Source organism: Crocodylus porosus, unplaced genomic scaffold (assembly GCF_001723895.1).
Source record: "Crocodylus porosus isolate Cpor-Errol unplaced genomic scaffold, CroPor_comp1, whole genome shotgun sequence".
In the NCBI taxonomy this organism is placed as follows: domain Eukaryota; kingdom Metazoa; phylum Chordata; order Crocodylia; family Crocodylidae; genus Crocodylus; species Crocodylus porosus.
Window position 1 is genome coordinate 12394133 of NW_017728918.1, and position 15753 is coordinate 12409885.

At 45.7% G+C, this 15753-nt stretch overlaps 1 protein-coding gene across 2 annotated transcripts in view; it reads right to left on the reverse strand.

Moving 5' to 3' along the window:
• The window catches only part of KLHL29 (kelch like family member 29), a 473943-nt gene that overhangs the window by 55666 nt on the left and 402524 nt on the right, over positions 1 to 15753 (reverse strand). For both annotated transcript variants that reach the window (XM_019537334.1, XM_019537335.1), the window contains exon 7: positions 13763 to 14022. In XM_019537334.1, the coding sequence (XP_019392879.1) occupies positions 13763 to 14022 (260 nt within the window). The remainder of the gene's footprint in view (positions 1 to 13762; positions 14023 to 15753) is intronic.

The window sequence follows — 15753 nt, forward strand, 5'->3', positions numbered from 1 at the left end:
TGTTACTCATTATTTTGTATGACCAACAGATTGTTAAAAATGGTCTTTTTTCTAGTATCTCATGCTCACTTTCAACACCCTCTTTGGCATCACGTTAAAAAAAAAATCACTGTTTACTCTCAAATCCCTAGGCTAGCAAAATCCTCACAGGTATTCTTGAAAGGGCTATCACCGTGTGCCTGCTTTCATGAGGGCCACAATAGTATACAGCCAGTTTTAAAAGGAAATATGTTTACTGCTTCAGAATTGAATTTCCTGCTCCTTAAATATTACACTGGAAAGCTATCAAGATTTTTGACATTTTTGAAGTAATGCCCAGGGAGGTTAAAATAATGTTTCCCTGATGCCTTATAACTCATCTGTCTCTCTATTTTACTATTCTTTCATACAAAAGACCCTTTGTGCTTTCTGCCTAAAGAAACATATTTTAACTAGAAGTACAAATACAGAAGTTAGATTATCCACGTTAAGAAAGGTTTTCAGTCCAACAAACTGCTGTTTCAGCTGTTTATGTATAATTCTAGAAGACTTTTTGTTAACATTTTAAACTAAACCAGGCGTACATTCAATTCATCACACAGACTGAAGAGATTAATGCTTCTGTACTTTAAAAGATTTCTCTGTACTCTCACATAAAGACCGGGTTCAAATTCACCCTGATTCTAGAGAAAAGCCATGCATTTCTACTCTGACAGCAATAGTAAATTCTCAGCTGCACCACTGAACTTAGAGGGAAAAATTGGGAGAGAAACTATTCCTTCGTTATGAACTGCATAATGGGCAGCGAAAGGAATCGATCACAGAATCATACAAATGAGAGCAGGAGGAGACCTCAGGAAGCCACGTCCAAGTCCCTGGTTAAGGCAGGATCGTTCCTGCCTAAAATATTCCAGAGAAGTACTTCTAACCTGCTCTTTAAAACTTCCAGTGATAGATAATCCACAACCCCCTAGATAACCTATTCCACTGCTTTAACTGCTCTCAGCGTCAGAAAGTCCTCCCTAATAGTCAACCTAAATTTCTGTTGTTGCAACGTAAGATGGTTACTTTTGTCCTGTACCCCGTGGTCACAGAGAACAGCTGATTCCCACCCTTCTTTGTAACTACCTTTGAGAGGGTTAGCGAGACTACTATCAAATCCCCCTGTTATCAAATTGCCTTCTCTTCTCTACACTAAATAATCCCAGTTCTTTCAAACGTTTCTCATAAATCGTGTTTTCTAAATCAGTTTTGTTGCTCTCTTTTAGACTTTCCAATTTGTCCATGTCTTTCTTGAAGTGTAGTGCCTAAACCTGGGGGGGCAATTATTTTGGCTGGAGGCCTGCTTAATGAGTTTTGGCAAGCCCCGCCCCTTGGCAGAAGCCCTGCCTCCTGGCTGCCATCTTGGGACTGGAAGTCCCACCCCTAACCCCTGACCTTTGCTACCTGAAGTCACTCCCCATGCACCTAGAAGTACTCCTTTTGGGAAGGGCGTTTGCCATCTTCCCACCCCTAGGGCAAGGGGCTGAACTCAAAGATCTTCTGAGGTCCTTTCCAGCCCTTACGTCTATGAATCTTGGAACCCAAAAAAACCCCAAATTGTATACTAAAACTTAAATATTGACAATAACATTTTAATTTTATTTAAAAATATTTTTGTCCTGATTTGTGTGTGTTTGCATCATGTACACACAGGTGATTTCATAATAGCTCAAAATGAGGTCTGACTCATGTATATTATAAGGGAGTGTGGAGGGGTGAGGGATATGGAGGGGTGGGTATAGGGTTTGTGGGGGGATGTGTATGTGGGGTGTGGAGAAGGGTGTGGGAGAGTGTGTGGGTGAGTGGATATGGGGGACTTGTGGGAGGAAGTGTTTGTGAGGATGTGTGGGTGTGATTGTGGGTATAGGCTTTGTGGGGTGAGTGGTGGGGAATGGTGGCTGGGAGGTGTGTGGGGTGTGCCTGGTGGGATGGGTGTATATGGGGTGGGCTCTGTGTGCAGGTGTGTGGGGGTGTGTGTGTGGGTGTGGTATTTGTGGGGTGTGTGATTGTGTGTGGGGAAGGGTGTGGTTGTGGGGTTTGGAGGGGGGTAGATGGGGGTGCGGTGGGGTGTGCATGGGAGACCCTGCACGCACCCCCCGAGCCAGTCAGCTGCTGCCCTGCAACAGCTTGGAGCCCATGCGCCATGTGGCACCTCCCCGCAGGGCAGCCAGGAGGCAGTGGTGACAGCAATGGAGACACAGGGCAGCCTGGTGCAGGCTCCAGGAGGCTGCAGCAGGGAACTACCGGCAGCAGGAGCAGGAGGGGCTGCTTTTACCCTGCACTGAGCAACAGCTTCTGTCTGGCGCTGCTGCTGAGCCTGGTGAGCCTGGAGCAGGCGTGGTGCCGGGGCTGTGCAGTGTCTGTCCCTGCTGGTGCCACAGGGCTGGGGCTGCTGGCTTCGGCAGCCAGAAGGAGCCACCTGCCACCTGGGCTGTCTAGAAAGGCACTCCAGCTGCGGAGCTGCCCCAGCCCTGCGGTATGCCCAGGAGGCAGCAGGGCATGCCAGAGCTGGACTGTGCCTGGGCCAGGGGACTGAGGGACCTGCTGCAGGCCGGATAAAGACCTGCTGTGAGCTGGACCTGGCCCGTGGGCTGTATTTTGCCCACCGCCCCTAAACCCAGGTGCAGTACTCTAGGTAAGGTTTCACCAGTGCTGCACTGGAAGTGATACTCCTATTGAAACAACCCAGTATGCTATTGGTTGTTTTTTTTTCAAACAAGAGCACACTGTTGGCTCATATTCAGCTTGTAGTCCACTACAATCACCAGTTCATTTTCTGCAGTGCTGCAGCCTAGCCAGTCATTCCCCAATATGTACTTGGGCATCTGATTATTCCATCCTAAGTGCAGCACTTTACATTTGTCTTTATTTAATTTCATTTGATTAATTTCAGCCCATTTTCCCAGTTTGACAAGGTCCTTCTGAATCCTAATCTCCTCCTCTAAAATGTCTGCAACTCCATCCAGTTTGCTGTCATCTGCAAATCTGCTCTCTGTGCACTCAGTCTGCAGCACAGGGTCCTAGGTAGCAGCACACTACTAGGACAATTGTAGAAGAAAGTGCAGTTCATTAGCAGAAGATCAAGGGTTGTTGATATCTATGGAAGGAAAAGATTAGCAGAAACCAAGGAAATAACAATGAGCCATGAAGTCAACTGACTCCCTCTGCCCACCTGAACCGAAAGACGGCTGACCCTGCCTGGTAGTTGGTTTTAAACTTTGAGTGGAGCAGGAGGGATCTTAAGAATCATTCACACTCTGCCTGGATCCATTGCGGCCACCAGCTGCTGCTTTTAGACTCCTCATGAACACCACAAGACTTCATGTTGTCAGAAAGATGCTCCTTTTAGGTATGTTTTTGCAGTATTCAAGCACTGTCTGACAATTGGGGCTTGTGCTTCAATGTGCATTGTAGGGCACACAGACGAAGCAGTTAGGGCATGGGCAGGCAATTATTTTGGGCAGAGGGCCGCTTACTGAGTTTTGGCAAGCCATCGAGGGGTGCATGATAGGCAGCTAGGGACAGATAAATATTAGTTTTCTAAATTTTTTAGGGGCCCCGTGGGCCAGATAGAGTGGCCTGGAGGGCCACATCCAGCCCACCCCTGAGTTAGGGTGTCTTGCTATGGCTGCAAATGTCTAAGTTTAAGCCCTGCTCTGGATTTGTGTGGAAGTTTATCTATTGGCAACCCACCTGTATATGGGTACTGGGCTATTTTAGCTAGGGAGTCAAAAACAGCTGGACATGACTCTAGAACATTACTCCCTTGTGCGGTACCGGCTGTCGGTACCAGGGTGCCTTAATCACCCCATGGACCATTTGACTTCAATAGACCCTCAACTTTTTCCTTTTTTTTTACTCGACTTCAGCCCATATTGCCCAGGGATATTACAAAGACATGGTCTACTTTTAATACCCTCGTCCACAAGTCAAAGCATTAGGGCACACCCAGAGGAACTTCAGCTCTGATGGAGTTCATATCCATTTATCCATCACTCACTACCAAGAGCAGCTTATTGCAAGTGAAAAGTTGCTCTCAGATTAAACTCCCAATCCTGATAACATTGGAGCTGGAAACATCACAAGATGAGCACTTGGAATTAAATCTGATTCCCAGGCTCTGGACTCACATAGTCACTTAACAGGAGGGAGTTACATGTATACATCCCATGCACAGCAAGAGGACTACAGCAGCCCTCTCTTCCTGAAATGAAACTTCAACACAACACCTTTATGGCAGCACAGCTGACTAAACACTATAATATCAATTGCATAAAGGGAGCGGCTGCCCCGGTCTTTAACTATTCATGGAGCAATATGTGAGCATGTATTTTTAGGGGTAACATGATAAGGGGCTTTTTTTTTTAAGCACATGGGAAGATAAGTCATTAAGTCATTACACTCAGGATTTGTCTTGAACTAAAACTTTTCAGAAATAATCTCAGCACAAGTTACCTCTTCAGCTGACTAAACCCTGCTGAAATAAAAGAACTCAAAACATAACAAAAGAGACGACAACCGGTAATTGGCATTTCATTTGTGCTGATTATAAATATCCACCTACATATACACCTGTATACACGCCTATGAACCACAAGAACCATGCTGCCATGAAGAAATAGTTAGTCCCCGTTATGTGCCTTGAAAAAAGAAACTAGTTCCTGGTACATGTATCTGATACAGCATAATGGCACATGCACATGTGCACACATCTCCCTACCCCAACACAGAAAAATAATTTCTTCATGCTTATTCTTCCATTCAGAAAGTGCACAGTGTTTGCACCGGGGTAACTTAGAGCCAGGAACTTTAGTCCTGCTTCTGCCACTGACATACCATGAAGTGATGGAGAAAGGAGCGTCAGGGATGAAGCTACCTGCTTATGTAAATGGTTGAAGGATTGTGAACTTAGTCCTGTGATTCTCAATGAGAGTGTACTGAGATTTTTTTTTTTAATAAGCACTGTTAGGTGTGAAAACACCTATGCGTGATGCCCAAGACAAACCCAGATATTTCCAATAGGAATCCACAGTGTCAAAAACAGTCGGACCTGTTGTGGTCTTTCTGAATGCTTTGCAACAGAAGAATTGCTCTTACTTTTCCCTTGTCGAGAAATGAATAGCTAAGTGGGGTGCCTCGAATCTAATAAGGTGCCTCAAATCTTCCAACTATGAAACTATGAAGGTTGAGAACCACTCTGCCTTAGTCAAAAGGTTTCTTCAAGTACAGGAGGAAATATATATATTTTTTAAAATAGGAAAATGCGTTGGGAAGATATACAAGTAGAGAGAGGACTTCAGGGGAAGCATGATCCTAAACTGCTTTTCATGTTTTGTTTCCCCGTTAAGTCATCAATGGCTCAGTGTCTAGTTGGGAGGAGGGTATCAAGTGGGGTTCCCTAGGTCTGTCCTGGGTTCAGTATTGTTTAATATCTTCAATAATGATTTGGACAGTGGGATTGAGTGGACACATAGCAAATTTGTGGACGATACAAAGTTGGATGGAGTTGCAGGTCCTCTGGAGGGTAGGGCTAGGATCCAGAATGACTTGGATAAACTGGAGAAACAGTCCGCAATCAACTAGACAAGACTCAAGAAGAACAAGTGAAAAGTCATGCATTTGGGATGAACTAACTGCATGTACAACTAGAGATTGGGGAATTATTAGCTAGGCTACAGTGCTAAAGATATGGGCCTGGGGGCTGCAGTACACTGGAAGCTGAAAGAGCCAACAGTGTGCTCTTGTTGCAAAAAAAGCAAACAGCAAATTGGGTTATATTAACAGGAGCGTCACTTGTAAATCAAAGGAAGTGATTCATCTGGTCTATTCAGCACTAGTGAGGCTTCACCTGAAGCACTGTGTCCAGTTTTGGGCCCCACCCCTGAAGAAGGACGTGGACAGTTCGGAAAGACTCTGGTGCAGAGCAATAAAAAATGGTTAAGGGCCTGGGAGGTAAGCCTTATGAGGAAAGGCAGAAAGACTTAGGAGTTATTTATTTTGGAGAAGAGAAGACTGAAGGGGAATTATTAACAGCCTTCAAATACCTGAAGGGTCATTAGAGAGATGGTGGAGGTGGGCTTTTCTTTGTGGCCATAGGGGAGAAGACTCGGAGCCATGTCCTCAAGCTGCAGCATGGGAAATTTAGGTTGGAGATTAGGAGGAAATTTCTGACAATGTGGGTGGTCAAGCATTGCAGCAGGCGTCCAGAGAACTCGTGGCATCTCCATCCTTGGAAGTTTTCAAGAGCAGGTTGGACAGACGCCTGCCTGGGATGGCTGAGTCAGGGATGATCCTGCTCTGAGTTGAGCTCGTGAGGTCCTTTCCAACCCGACTTTCCTATGATCCTATTAACATCATTGCCATCTTAAAAAAGGTCTACACACAACCTTTATCAATAATAGGAAACTTCAACTGCTTATTCATTTATTAATGGGCCTGCTTGCCCTGCATCTCCCTGTAATTTGCTGTTTGTGTTGTATCTGTTATTTCCCTCGACCTCCATGGTTGGTATGAACTTGTTCTGTCTCTTTCCAGCTACTATTTCTTCTCTTCCTAGGCCTGTGTGGGTGCTGATGGTTCTTGCTCGACCGCTCTTTAGAAAAAGGTTCATTTAAACCTGGGATCTTTGAGGAGTCCACTGCTATGTGAAGTCACAAAGGCTACTTCTCAATCCTTGCATTCAATTTATGACAATTTTGGGTTAGTTGGATGTTAATTATTGTATCTTTTAGGATTGTTCTGTTTTCTGCACAGGTGAACTTCAATGCATTCTCCTACTATCTTGGTTACTAGGGCTGGGATTTCAAATAGAGCTGAAAGGTGCTAAGCACCAAAATCTCCGTGAATGTTAATATTAGTCAGGTGTAATTTGAAAATTGCAGCTTATATTCCATATTTACCTCACTTTTGCTTTCTGAAACCTAGCATCACTGAAAAACATTGGTCAATGAATGCATTTTTAATTATGACAAATCTAAGTAGCTTGTCAAGGTTGATATGGATAATGTCATTTTGCTTTTCCTCCTCATCGCTAAGGAGCCGACTCAAGATCATGTTTTCTTCTTGTCGAACTCTCTTCCCGAGGGATCATAACTTTGGAACCTCTTTGATGCCTCCTGTGAAATCTGCATATTTAAAATCCACCTGAATATGGCATCTAATACCTTGAGAGTTGACCAGGAGCTTTTCATTTTCCTTTCCTTTAGAAATCCAGTTTCTCCTTTGCTGTTCCTTGCAGCCTATCCAGAGATTCTCTTGAATGGTTAAAATGCAGTTCATTGGCATTCATAACACTTTTGATGTAAAGCCACTCTTCCACCTCTGCATCGTCTTCCTTTGCTCTCACTAGATGCTGAGTTTTCAGGTGTTGGTGTTGCTTTGGTGTTTTTACAGCTTACATTTACCTTGTCATAACTGTATGCCTTTGCTCCTACACTTGCTTCTTTCCAGCCTCCTAGGCAATTCCTCTCCTTTCTGTCTTCACATAGTTGCAGACCGTTATCTCCACTTTAACTGTCGTTAGACCAAACTCTGCATATTCAATCCTTTTAATCTTTCCTCCTAAATCAATTCCTCTAGTCCTTAATCATTTGTGTTGCTATTTGCTAAATTAGCTTCCATTTGTCTACCAAGCTGCAGTCCTCAGGTGCCATTAAGGTATTGCTTAGACAGAGCTCTCGCTGTGGACACGAGCTCATAGGAAGCTCATTGATACTTTTATGGGTAAGCCATTTCATTTTATAACTGGATATTTTGGTATTACACAGTGCTTAGATGAAGGGCGCGCCATTGTGCCTGTGCGAATGATGGGGATCGTGACTTCTTTTCCTTGGCCCAGGTTCCTTTAGTGCCGCAGCATCGTCCAGCCTTGCACCGAGTAAGACGACTAACATCTGTTTATCCTCTCATCCTTATCCCGGGGGAGAACCGTGCGCTGTAGAGTGTCTTGTTTTAGTTAGGTTTCTGCCGTTTGTTTTGCTTTGTGGGGTTTTTTTTTTGGGATACACGTTGCTGTGTATTTACGAGAGATGAGGCAGGTCAAAGAAACCTGCTTTACGCTTGGATCAGCACGTGGTGACATTTCTCGTGGTCCCCGTTCTTGGGTAGTCTACTCGGATACCGAACTGCGGCTTACACAGCCCTTTAGATCGTCACCACCTTGTACTGATACGGGGCTGGATTTTCAACTCAATTATATTGACACAGCTTCATTAACACAGCAATGTTGATTAATACCAGCTGAGGACACATCTCATTATCCAACGTATCTTCCCAGCACTCTGTGTGGTAGGTGTTATTTTCCCACATTGTGAAGAGGGAAGTGGAAGCAGAGAGCTAAACTGCCTTGCCTTAGGCCACACAGCGAGCCTGAGCTGGGATGTGAACTCCTGAGGGCCTAGTGCTAAGTCCTGCCTGTCCTCAGACCACTAAACCATGCCGCTTTTCAGATAGCACGGCCTCGTTACCCAACATATTTTTTGCATGATCTCCCTAGAGGTATAATAAGCTTATCAAAAGGATAACTATAAGGATAAACCCTACCATCTCATCCATCAGTCAGGAAGAGAAACAAATAGAAAAACAGCAACTCCAGCATTTCCAGATGTGTCAGTCTGCTGCAGGCTTTCCATCTAGTGACAAGTAATCAAAAGATATTTCTAGGACCAGTAGTCTGCTCTCACGGCAACAGGAAATTACCTAACTATTCAGGAACCTCACATGAGATGCTGTTTCTTTTGGTTAGATTGATTTCATGCATTACCCATGGTACCGGTATGGTTCCAAAAGTGTTACCATATGCAGCTAGCATGCCGTTTCAAAGCACTGGGGTCCAGTTACTTACCAAATATAAGCTTAATGAATATTTCATTATTTGAACTGCCTGTCTGTCTTACAGAGATGGATCAGTGACCTTTAAAGCACTGTTACGGTCTCTTTGTAGACTCCCAGATGCTGTTTCTCTGCGATGCTGTAAAACTCTTATATCCAGAGGCGTAGCAAGCTCTTCTGTTGCCCTGGGCAAAGCGGAGGTGCAGGGGGAGGGAGTGCCTAGGGGACAACTGAGGATCTGGGTGCTGTTTAGGACCCGGGAGGTGAAGGTAGGGGTCCTGACAGCTGTGGGACTCCAGCTTTGCACGGAAGGAAAGGAGACCAGGGTGGAGCCAGAGCCGCTCTAGGGGCCTGAAAGCTATGGGGGAAGGTGCCGGCCCCCCAATGGTGTGGCCAAATGTCATGCTGAGCCAAGAAATAAAACCCATAGTGAAGCAGCAGATGGGGTGCCCCTCTGTCTTCATCCCCTGCTTCTTTTCCCCCACAACCCTTATCTACCAGGAACAGAGAGCCTCCCTGACATCACTGACTCATTCTCAACCTCTCTCCCAACAGCTCCATCCTATAGCTGCCAGACTAGCAGCATGGCTGCTTCAATCCCAGTGGCCCTCAGCCTCAGTTCCAGCACCTCCCACCCTTAATAATTAGCACCTGGGGCTTGTGCCCCCTCATTCACCTGCTTCACACAAGGCTTCCCCGCCTCAGCCCACTTTGAGGCACTAAAAGCCCAGCCGGGAATACATTCTTTCATGCTTGTTTCACAGTCGGGTCTCGGTTAGGAGCCTCCCCTCTCCCGCCTCTCTGGCAGTGCCCGACCAGGAGAGGATTAGCAACACTAAGAAGAATTTGATAACCAAGGAAGGCCCTGGGAGCAGACAGGCATCCGGTTCCCACGGTCTTTCAATGAAGGAGGGCAGGGGGACTAAATCCCATTTATCCCTTGCAAAACCCACCCATGAAGAAGTCGTGTGATTACAACCAGGCTAGCGTGCAAACATAGGCAGCCTCCCAACAACTTTCCAAGGAGCTTTCTTTCACTGGCGTTGTCACCCTGCTTCATCCTGCTCTGGAGAATGAGGCTGTTACATGTTACTTTTAAACGAGCCTCATCTACCCCATGGTTTACCTGGTTCAGATTGTCCTTCCTGACTGCATGGAGTTAAACCTAAGCACAACCAGGAAACAAAACAATGACATTCATAAGGGTCCTTAAAGACACCTGCCTCTACTTGGCTCCAGCTGAACTCATGGATTTACTCATCCGGGTCTGAGGCTAGGATCAACTGGGGCATGGAGCCATGAAAAGATGCTGGGCTTAGCAAGGAGGAAGGGTGAAATGAGCTCTGAGAGCCTGCCCCTGGGGAAGACGGTCATGCACACACACACGGAGGCAAAAGATCCCTGGGACAGGGATTTCTGGGCTGGGTGGATCTCGGCCAAAACTTCCAAATTAAAAACAAGGTGTGATCACACTGGCCATTTATTGCTTTAGCCTCGTCTCTGCCTGCTCTTCACCTTTGGGGGAATAAACAGTGCTTTACTTTGGAGAAACTGCTTCTGAGTCACTTCAGTCAGCTGGTGTGACAGACTCCCAGAGGAAAAGAGGTTACAGGTGCCAAACACAAGCAGGATTTCAGATTAACACGGTTGGTAGCAGGGGAGAGGAAGTGAAGTGAGGTGAAGCAAGGCTGGTCCCCGAGGGGTGCACTTGCAAGAGCCAAAAAGGGGTCCAAAAAGGAGGGCCAATACCTGCTTTTCTGGGGGCCAATACCTTCACTCACTTCACTCTTGGCTGTGGAACGGGGTGGGCCACCTGGGCCATGGCCCGACCAACTTTTAGCACGTTCATTTAGCCCGCTATGCAGTTAAAAAAATAGCTATACAGTTTTCACCGGAATGATAATTGCGCATTTGTGGGTTATAGGAATTAATTTGCTAAAAGTTGATCGGGCCGTGGCCTGGGTGGCCCACCCCGGTCTGCAGCCTATGTTTGTGAATGCAAGCGCTTCTCGTCTCTGTGCATCTCCATAAAACCCCAAGCACGCCCCAGGGCACTATATCCAGAACTGTATGAAATGACTGAAGGGCTTGAGCTTCATACAGCGCAGCAGAAAAGTGCTCACCTCTGAGGCAGCTGCAAACCCTGAGCAAGTGGGGAATGCAATCAGTCCAGCTTGTCCTGTTATCCCTCAACTGCAGCTTCATTCGGTGGCAATACTTCATTAGGAGCCCCACTGGCAGGGCCTTCCCAGGACTAGGATCCAGGACCATGGCCCTTCTCACGCCTGTGGCTGTGTAGGTCGGCTAAGTCTCCCAGGGCAGCAGGAGCTATGCTGTCTTGTGCCCGCAGGCTGTCTGCACCCAGTGGCTTGCAGCCCATTGGAGAGTGAATCGAGTCAAAACCAGCTCTCAGGACTCCAGGAGCATTCCCCGTGCGCTCAGCGTGACTGTGACAGGTCTGGCAGAAACAGCGGGCCTAATTGCACAAGGGCCTGAGCACCCTGGACTCCTCTGGCATTCAAAGGATGCTGGGGGAGGGCCTAGGCATCAGGAAGGACTATGCCGGCGTCATTTCTCATGCTGCAAAGAAGTGTCATCCAGATTTTCACTGATCATTTTTATCAGTCGGACAACTGGTTAGGGCTGACTTTATCTCCACCGTCCTCTTCCTCCCCCACCCCAGAATAATTTGTTCCTGTGCTCTGAAAATGCAGATGCCATTATAAAAATTTAAGCAGAGAGCTTTGCACAGTAAATCTAAAAAGCAAGAACTTCTGCTTTTAGAAAATAAGCATTTATCTGACAAGGGTCTTATAATAAGTTGGTGGGATACAAAAAGGTGAGAAAAAATTTAGAGCAGCAAACGCTTAGAAAGTGATTAGCAGTATGTTTGGATAGTAAAAGCAGCAAACCCTTAGAAAGTATGTTTGGGTAGGAAAGCAGCCAGCTACTTTACCTTTAATGCGAATGTATTCAATATGCTCATTTTTCTATAGACATGTATAAAAAATTAAAAGCCCTTGAAAAGTAATGTACAAAACCAAACACCACAGCGAGAAATTTGGAGAAACAAATAAAGATGCCATCGTAAACTATAAAAGCTCTTCAGAAGCAGGAGAGGGAGGAAGGCAATTTGAAAAAATATGACCGCAACATGAAAGTGAAAGAGGAGGAGGGGACGGCAGGTGGGAAACGAAGGGAGAATGAAAACCACCACTTAAAAAATAAATTCATAACATCACCACAGCAGGAAGCAGAAGGAAATATTTAAACCAGCAATCTTGAAAACACAACCCAGATTGCACAGTGAGTGACACCCTCTGTCTGTGCCAGGCAAACAGATCCCTTCTGCGAGGTTCCCTCCACTCCTGCCCCCGTTCCCATCCCATCGTTTGCATGAAGTTGTGTCTCGGTAACGCAGCCGCTCAGAACGGGCTGTCTTCATCAAACTTTAAACAAGCCGAGAAACACGTGCAGGCACAGCATGTTTTATAAGGCCAGCAGGAGCCGAGGAGGGGTCCATTTCAGTAAATCGACAGCACTGTGGCAAAGTTTGGAGGTAATAATAACCACCGGTAATAATAAACGTGGCCCTGACAGTCCTCTCCAGTGCGAGAACCTGAAGGAGGCAGCCAGGGAGGGAGGAAAGCTCCAGTCTCATCCTCTTTGCCACTTGCCAGAGAGGGAAGTGTGGAGGAGACCCCCAAGAGCCACACACTGACAGCCGTGCCCGAGCCAGTGTTGGTTGAGTCCCCTGGGGCCGGTGTATCTCAGGGACTTCACATGACAATCAGCACAGCCACCGCGCCCCGCTCCGCGTCCCCAGGAGGGAAGACGGTGCTACTGCCTGCGTCTGATTAGATGAGGAGCAGACACACAAAGACTACGCAGGGGGTTGTGGCAGGGAAGGGGCTAATGTCCAGGTCTCCTGAATCCCAGGGCAAACTGGACCACGCTTCCTCTTAAAAAGGAAAAGAGCCAGAGGGATTTCATGCCACTCTAGGATATTTCAGGTCTTTTTTAGGTTTCCTTGAGGAAATACAGCAGAAGCAGTAGAGGATGGGACTCCAGCAGAAACCACTCGGCTGCCTGGGCCCCTCCACAACTGCAGGTTATTTGGGGAGAGCTCAGGGTTGCAGGGGAAGGCACTTCAGGTACTCAGCTTCATGCTACCACCGTTTCCTGGGAAGGTCAACCAAATGCAGTTATATCTAAAACAAAAGCCTGGTCCTTGAGAGTCATCAGTATAATTCTTCTGTCCCCAAGGACAACGTTTTACCTCATTATCCTCAAAACCAGTTATTATTTATAATGTTTATCTCAAAACAGGGCTAGGCAGACACTTAACTTCCCAATGCACCATATTTCATTGTATAATTCAGTAATGGTGAAGACAAGCTGACTCTAATAAATATGTATATAACCAGCAGGGGTGCCTGAGTTACCCAGTAAAGGGACTGTATAATTTTTTTTTGTACGTACTGTACAGTGACATGATTAGCATTCAGCGCCAAGAGAAATTCTGATTTTCTGATGAGTTTTACTTCTCACTAGCGTTGGCTGCGTACCCCTTACTAAAATGCATCTCTTTCCTGAAGTAACATGTCACACAGCTTTAATCCTTTAAGATTTATCTTTGGTCAAGTCCACAGCCAAAAAAACCCCTCCAGGGCTGCATCTTTCTAAGACAGGTGTAGCAAATTAGACACTTTCATTCTAAACAATCAGATATGGGGATCAGATTTGGAAATTGCATGCATTTCATCCACAGCCTGGATCCTCTTGTTCTTTTCACTGCTACCATCCCATCTCCTATTCATCTTCACATTTAAAATTGCATGGGGCCAGCTTCTATTTTAAAGAGGTATTTATGGGAATGGAAAAGAGAGTGGTTTGTAAGATTATTTTTTACCTGAGCTCTGATTGCAGCGTCCTTCTTAATCCACTTTATCACTGTTTCATACACCAGCTCCTCTGCTTTGGTGTTCAAGCTGTCATTGGACATGTAGGAAATGAAGTCGTCTTTGGAGATATTAAGGATCTCCTCTTGGTTTGCCACCTCTGGGAAAATTTGCAGGGCATATGCTTTGGCCATGTTGTATAGTTCAGTGCATTGCATGGCTTCGGCCATGGCTAATATTCCTAGGCAGTTGCTAGCCGTCAACTGTTTTTCTAAATGAAGCAAATAAAGGAAGCACATGAATAAAAACAATAGGTGGTTATTTTACTAAAGAACAGGTGCTGTGGGTTGAAGTTGGGTTCACTGTGAATAACTCCTTGATTAGTCCAATGACTTTTGATTACAATAAAACATGTTGAGCACATGCGGTCTCTTTAGAGCTGAATTTTTAAATCCTGCCCTGGATGGAGGCTACTTCCTTGGCTGGCTTATTTGGTTTGAGCCCTTGTGGGTCCAGAGGGGAAAGCTGCTGCATGACCTCAAATCCCAGAACCACCCAATCGATAGGAATCAGGGGGCAAATCGGCGCTGCTACTTCTGCTGCCTGCAATGTTCCTTTAAGAAACAGCACAGAAGTACAGACCAGTGCAGATGCTTTAAGAATAAATAGCTTTGAGGACTTTTCTGAGGATGCTACAGTCACTTTATGATAATTTTTGCCCTGCTCAGCTACTAAGCTACTTCAAATAAAAAAATCTCTCTCTCTCCTCTCTTTTTTTTTTTCCAAAGGAACTTTGTTACTGCTGAATGTGATGACATCCCTTATGCAAAACACAGATTATACTAATGGTTTCTGTTAAATGTTGTGTAGTGGTGTTTCAAAGCAAATCAGGCACAGAGGAGACAGCATTATCTCCTACCCAGCAAACAGAAGTAACAGCCCTGTGTGTAGCATTATGTTAAGAGTGAGTTATACTGTACACTTTGTTGTCCTTTCTGCTTTTCAGATGTTCTGAAGAAAAAAAAATACCAATAGCAAAGTCATGCAAGGGGAGCTCACAGATATGGGGCTCAGCCTTCTGTTAGGTGAGACACTACTAATAACAGAGTATATTTAATTTAAAAGCAGGGCTGGAGATTTTAAAAGAAAAGAGAGAGCAAGGATGTGCTAGACACCCAATCAACCCAGCAACAGAGCTGTCACAAGAACGATCAGCTGGTAATATGGGCAGGTAAGGTCCTTTGGGATATCTTTTATTAGAACAACTAAATAGTTGGAAAAATTGTTCTTTGCAAGCTTTCAGGCACCAACACCCTTCTTCAGGTATAGAGAGCGGGTAACATGGGCACTAAGGTGTGCAAGGCAGGCTTGCCTGCTGTTAAAAGGAAAATGTATTACATTTGGGCAACATCATAGTCTATGGGGCTACCTCACGGCACTGGGCATAAAGGTGAAGCTTTTCAAGAACTCCGCCATTAAAATTCCTGCCAGACGCCTCTTCTGCCAGTGTTCAGTGCAACTGCCTCCATCTGGTTTAAATCCCCAAGTACATTATCTGCAGTCTAATTTATTAATATGTGATTAGGCCTATATTTTTACTTGGTAGTAGATGCACCAGTCTAGAAAACAGGCTGTCGGATTTTATCAGCTGATCCTATGGTTCCCAAATCACCCTCCACCACATCTCTTCAAGCGAGACCTACTGCAGCTGTGATGCTTCATTTTGGTTCAAGACAATATTTTTATATGCTCAGACTCCTTGTTCCAGTGTTTTCTTCTCAGAGATGTCCATTGCTCCTCTTCGCCAAGAAACGTCTCTTTGCTATGCCATAATTCGACCAGGAATTCTTAGGTCAGCTCACAGAGGCAGTGAGGGCTAAGGATGTGGTCATCATGGGGGACCTGAACTTCCCAGACATCTGCTGGGAGGAGCAGTCAGCCAAGTCTGATTGCTCACGTCGGTTCTTAGCCAGAGTGCAGGACCTCCATCTAACCCAGGAGG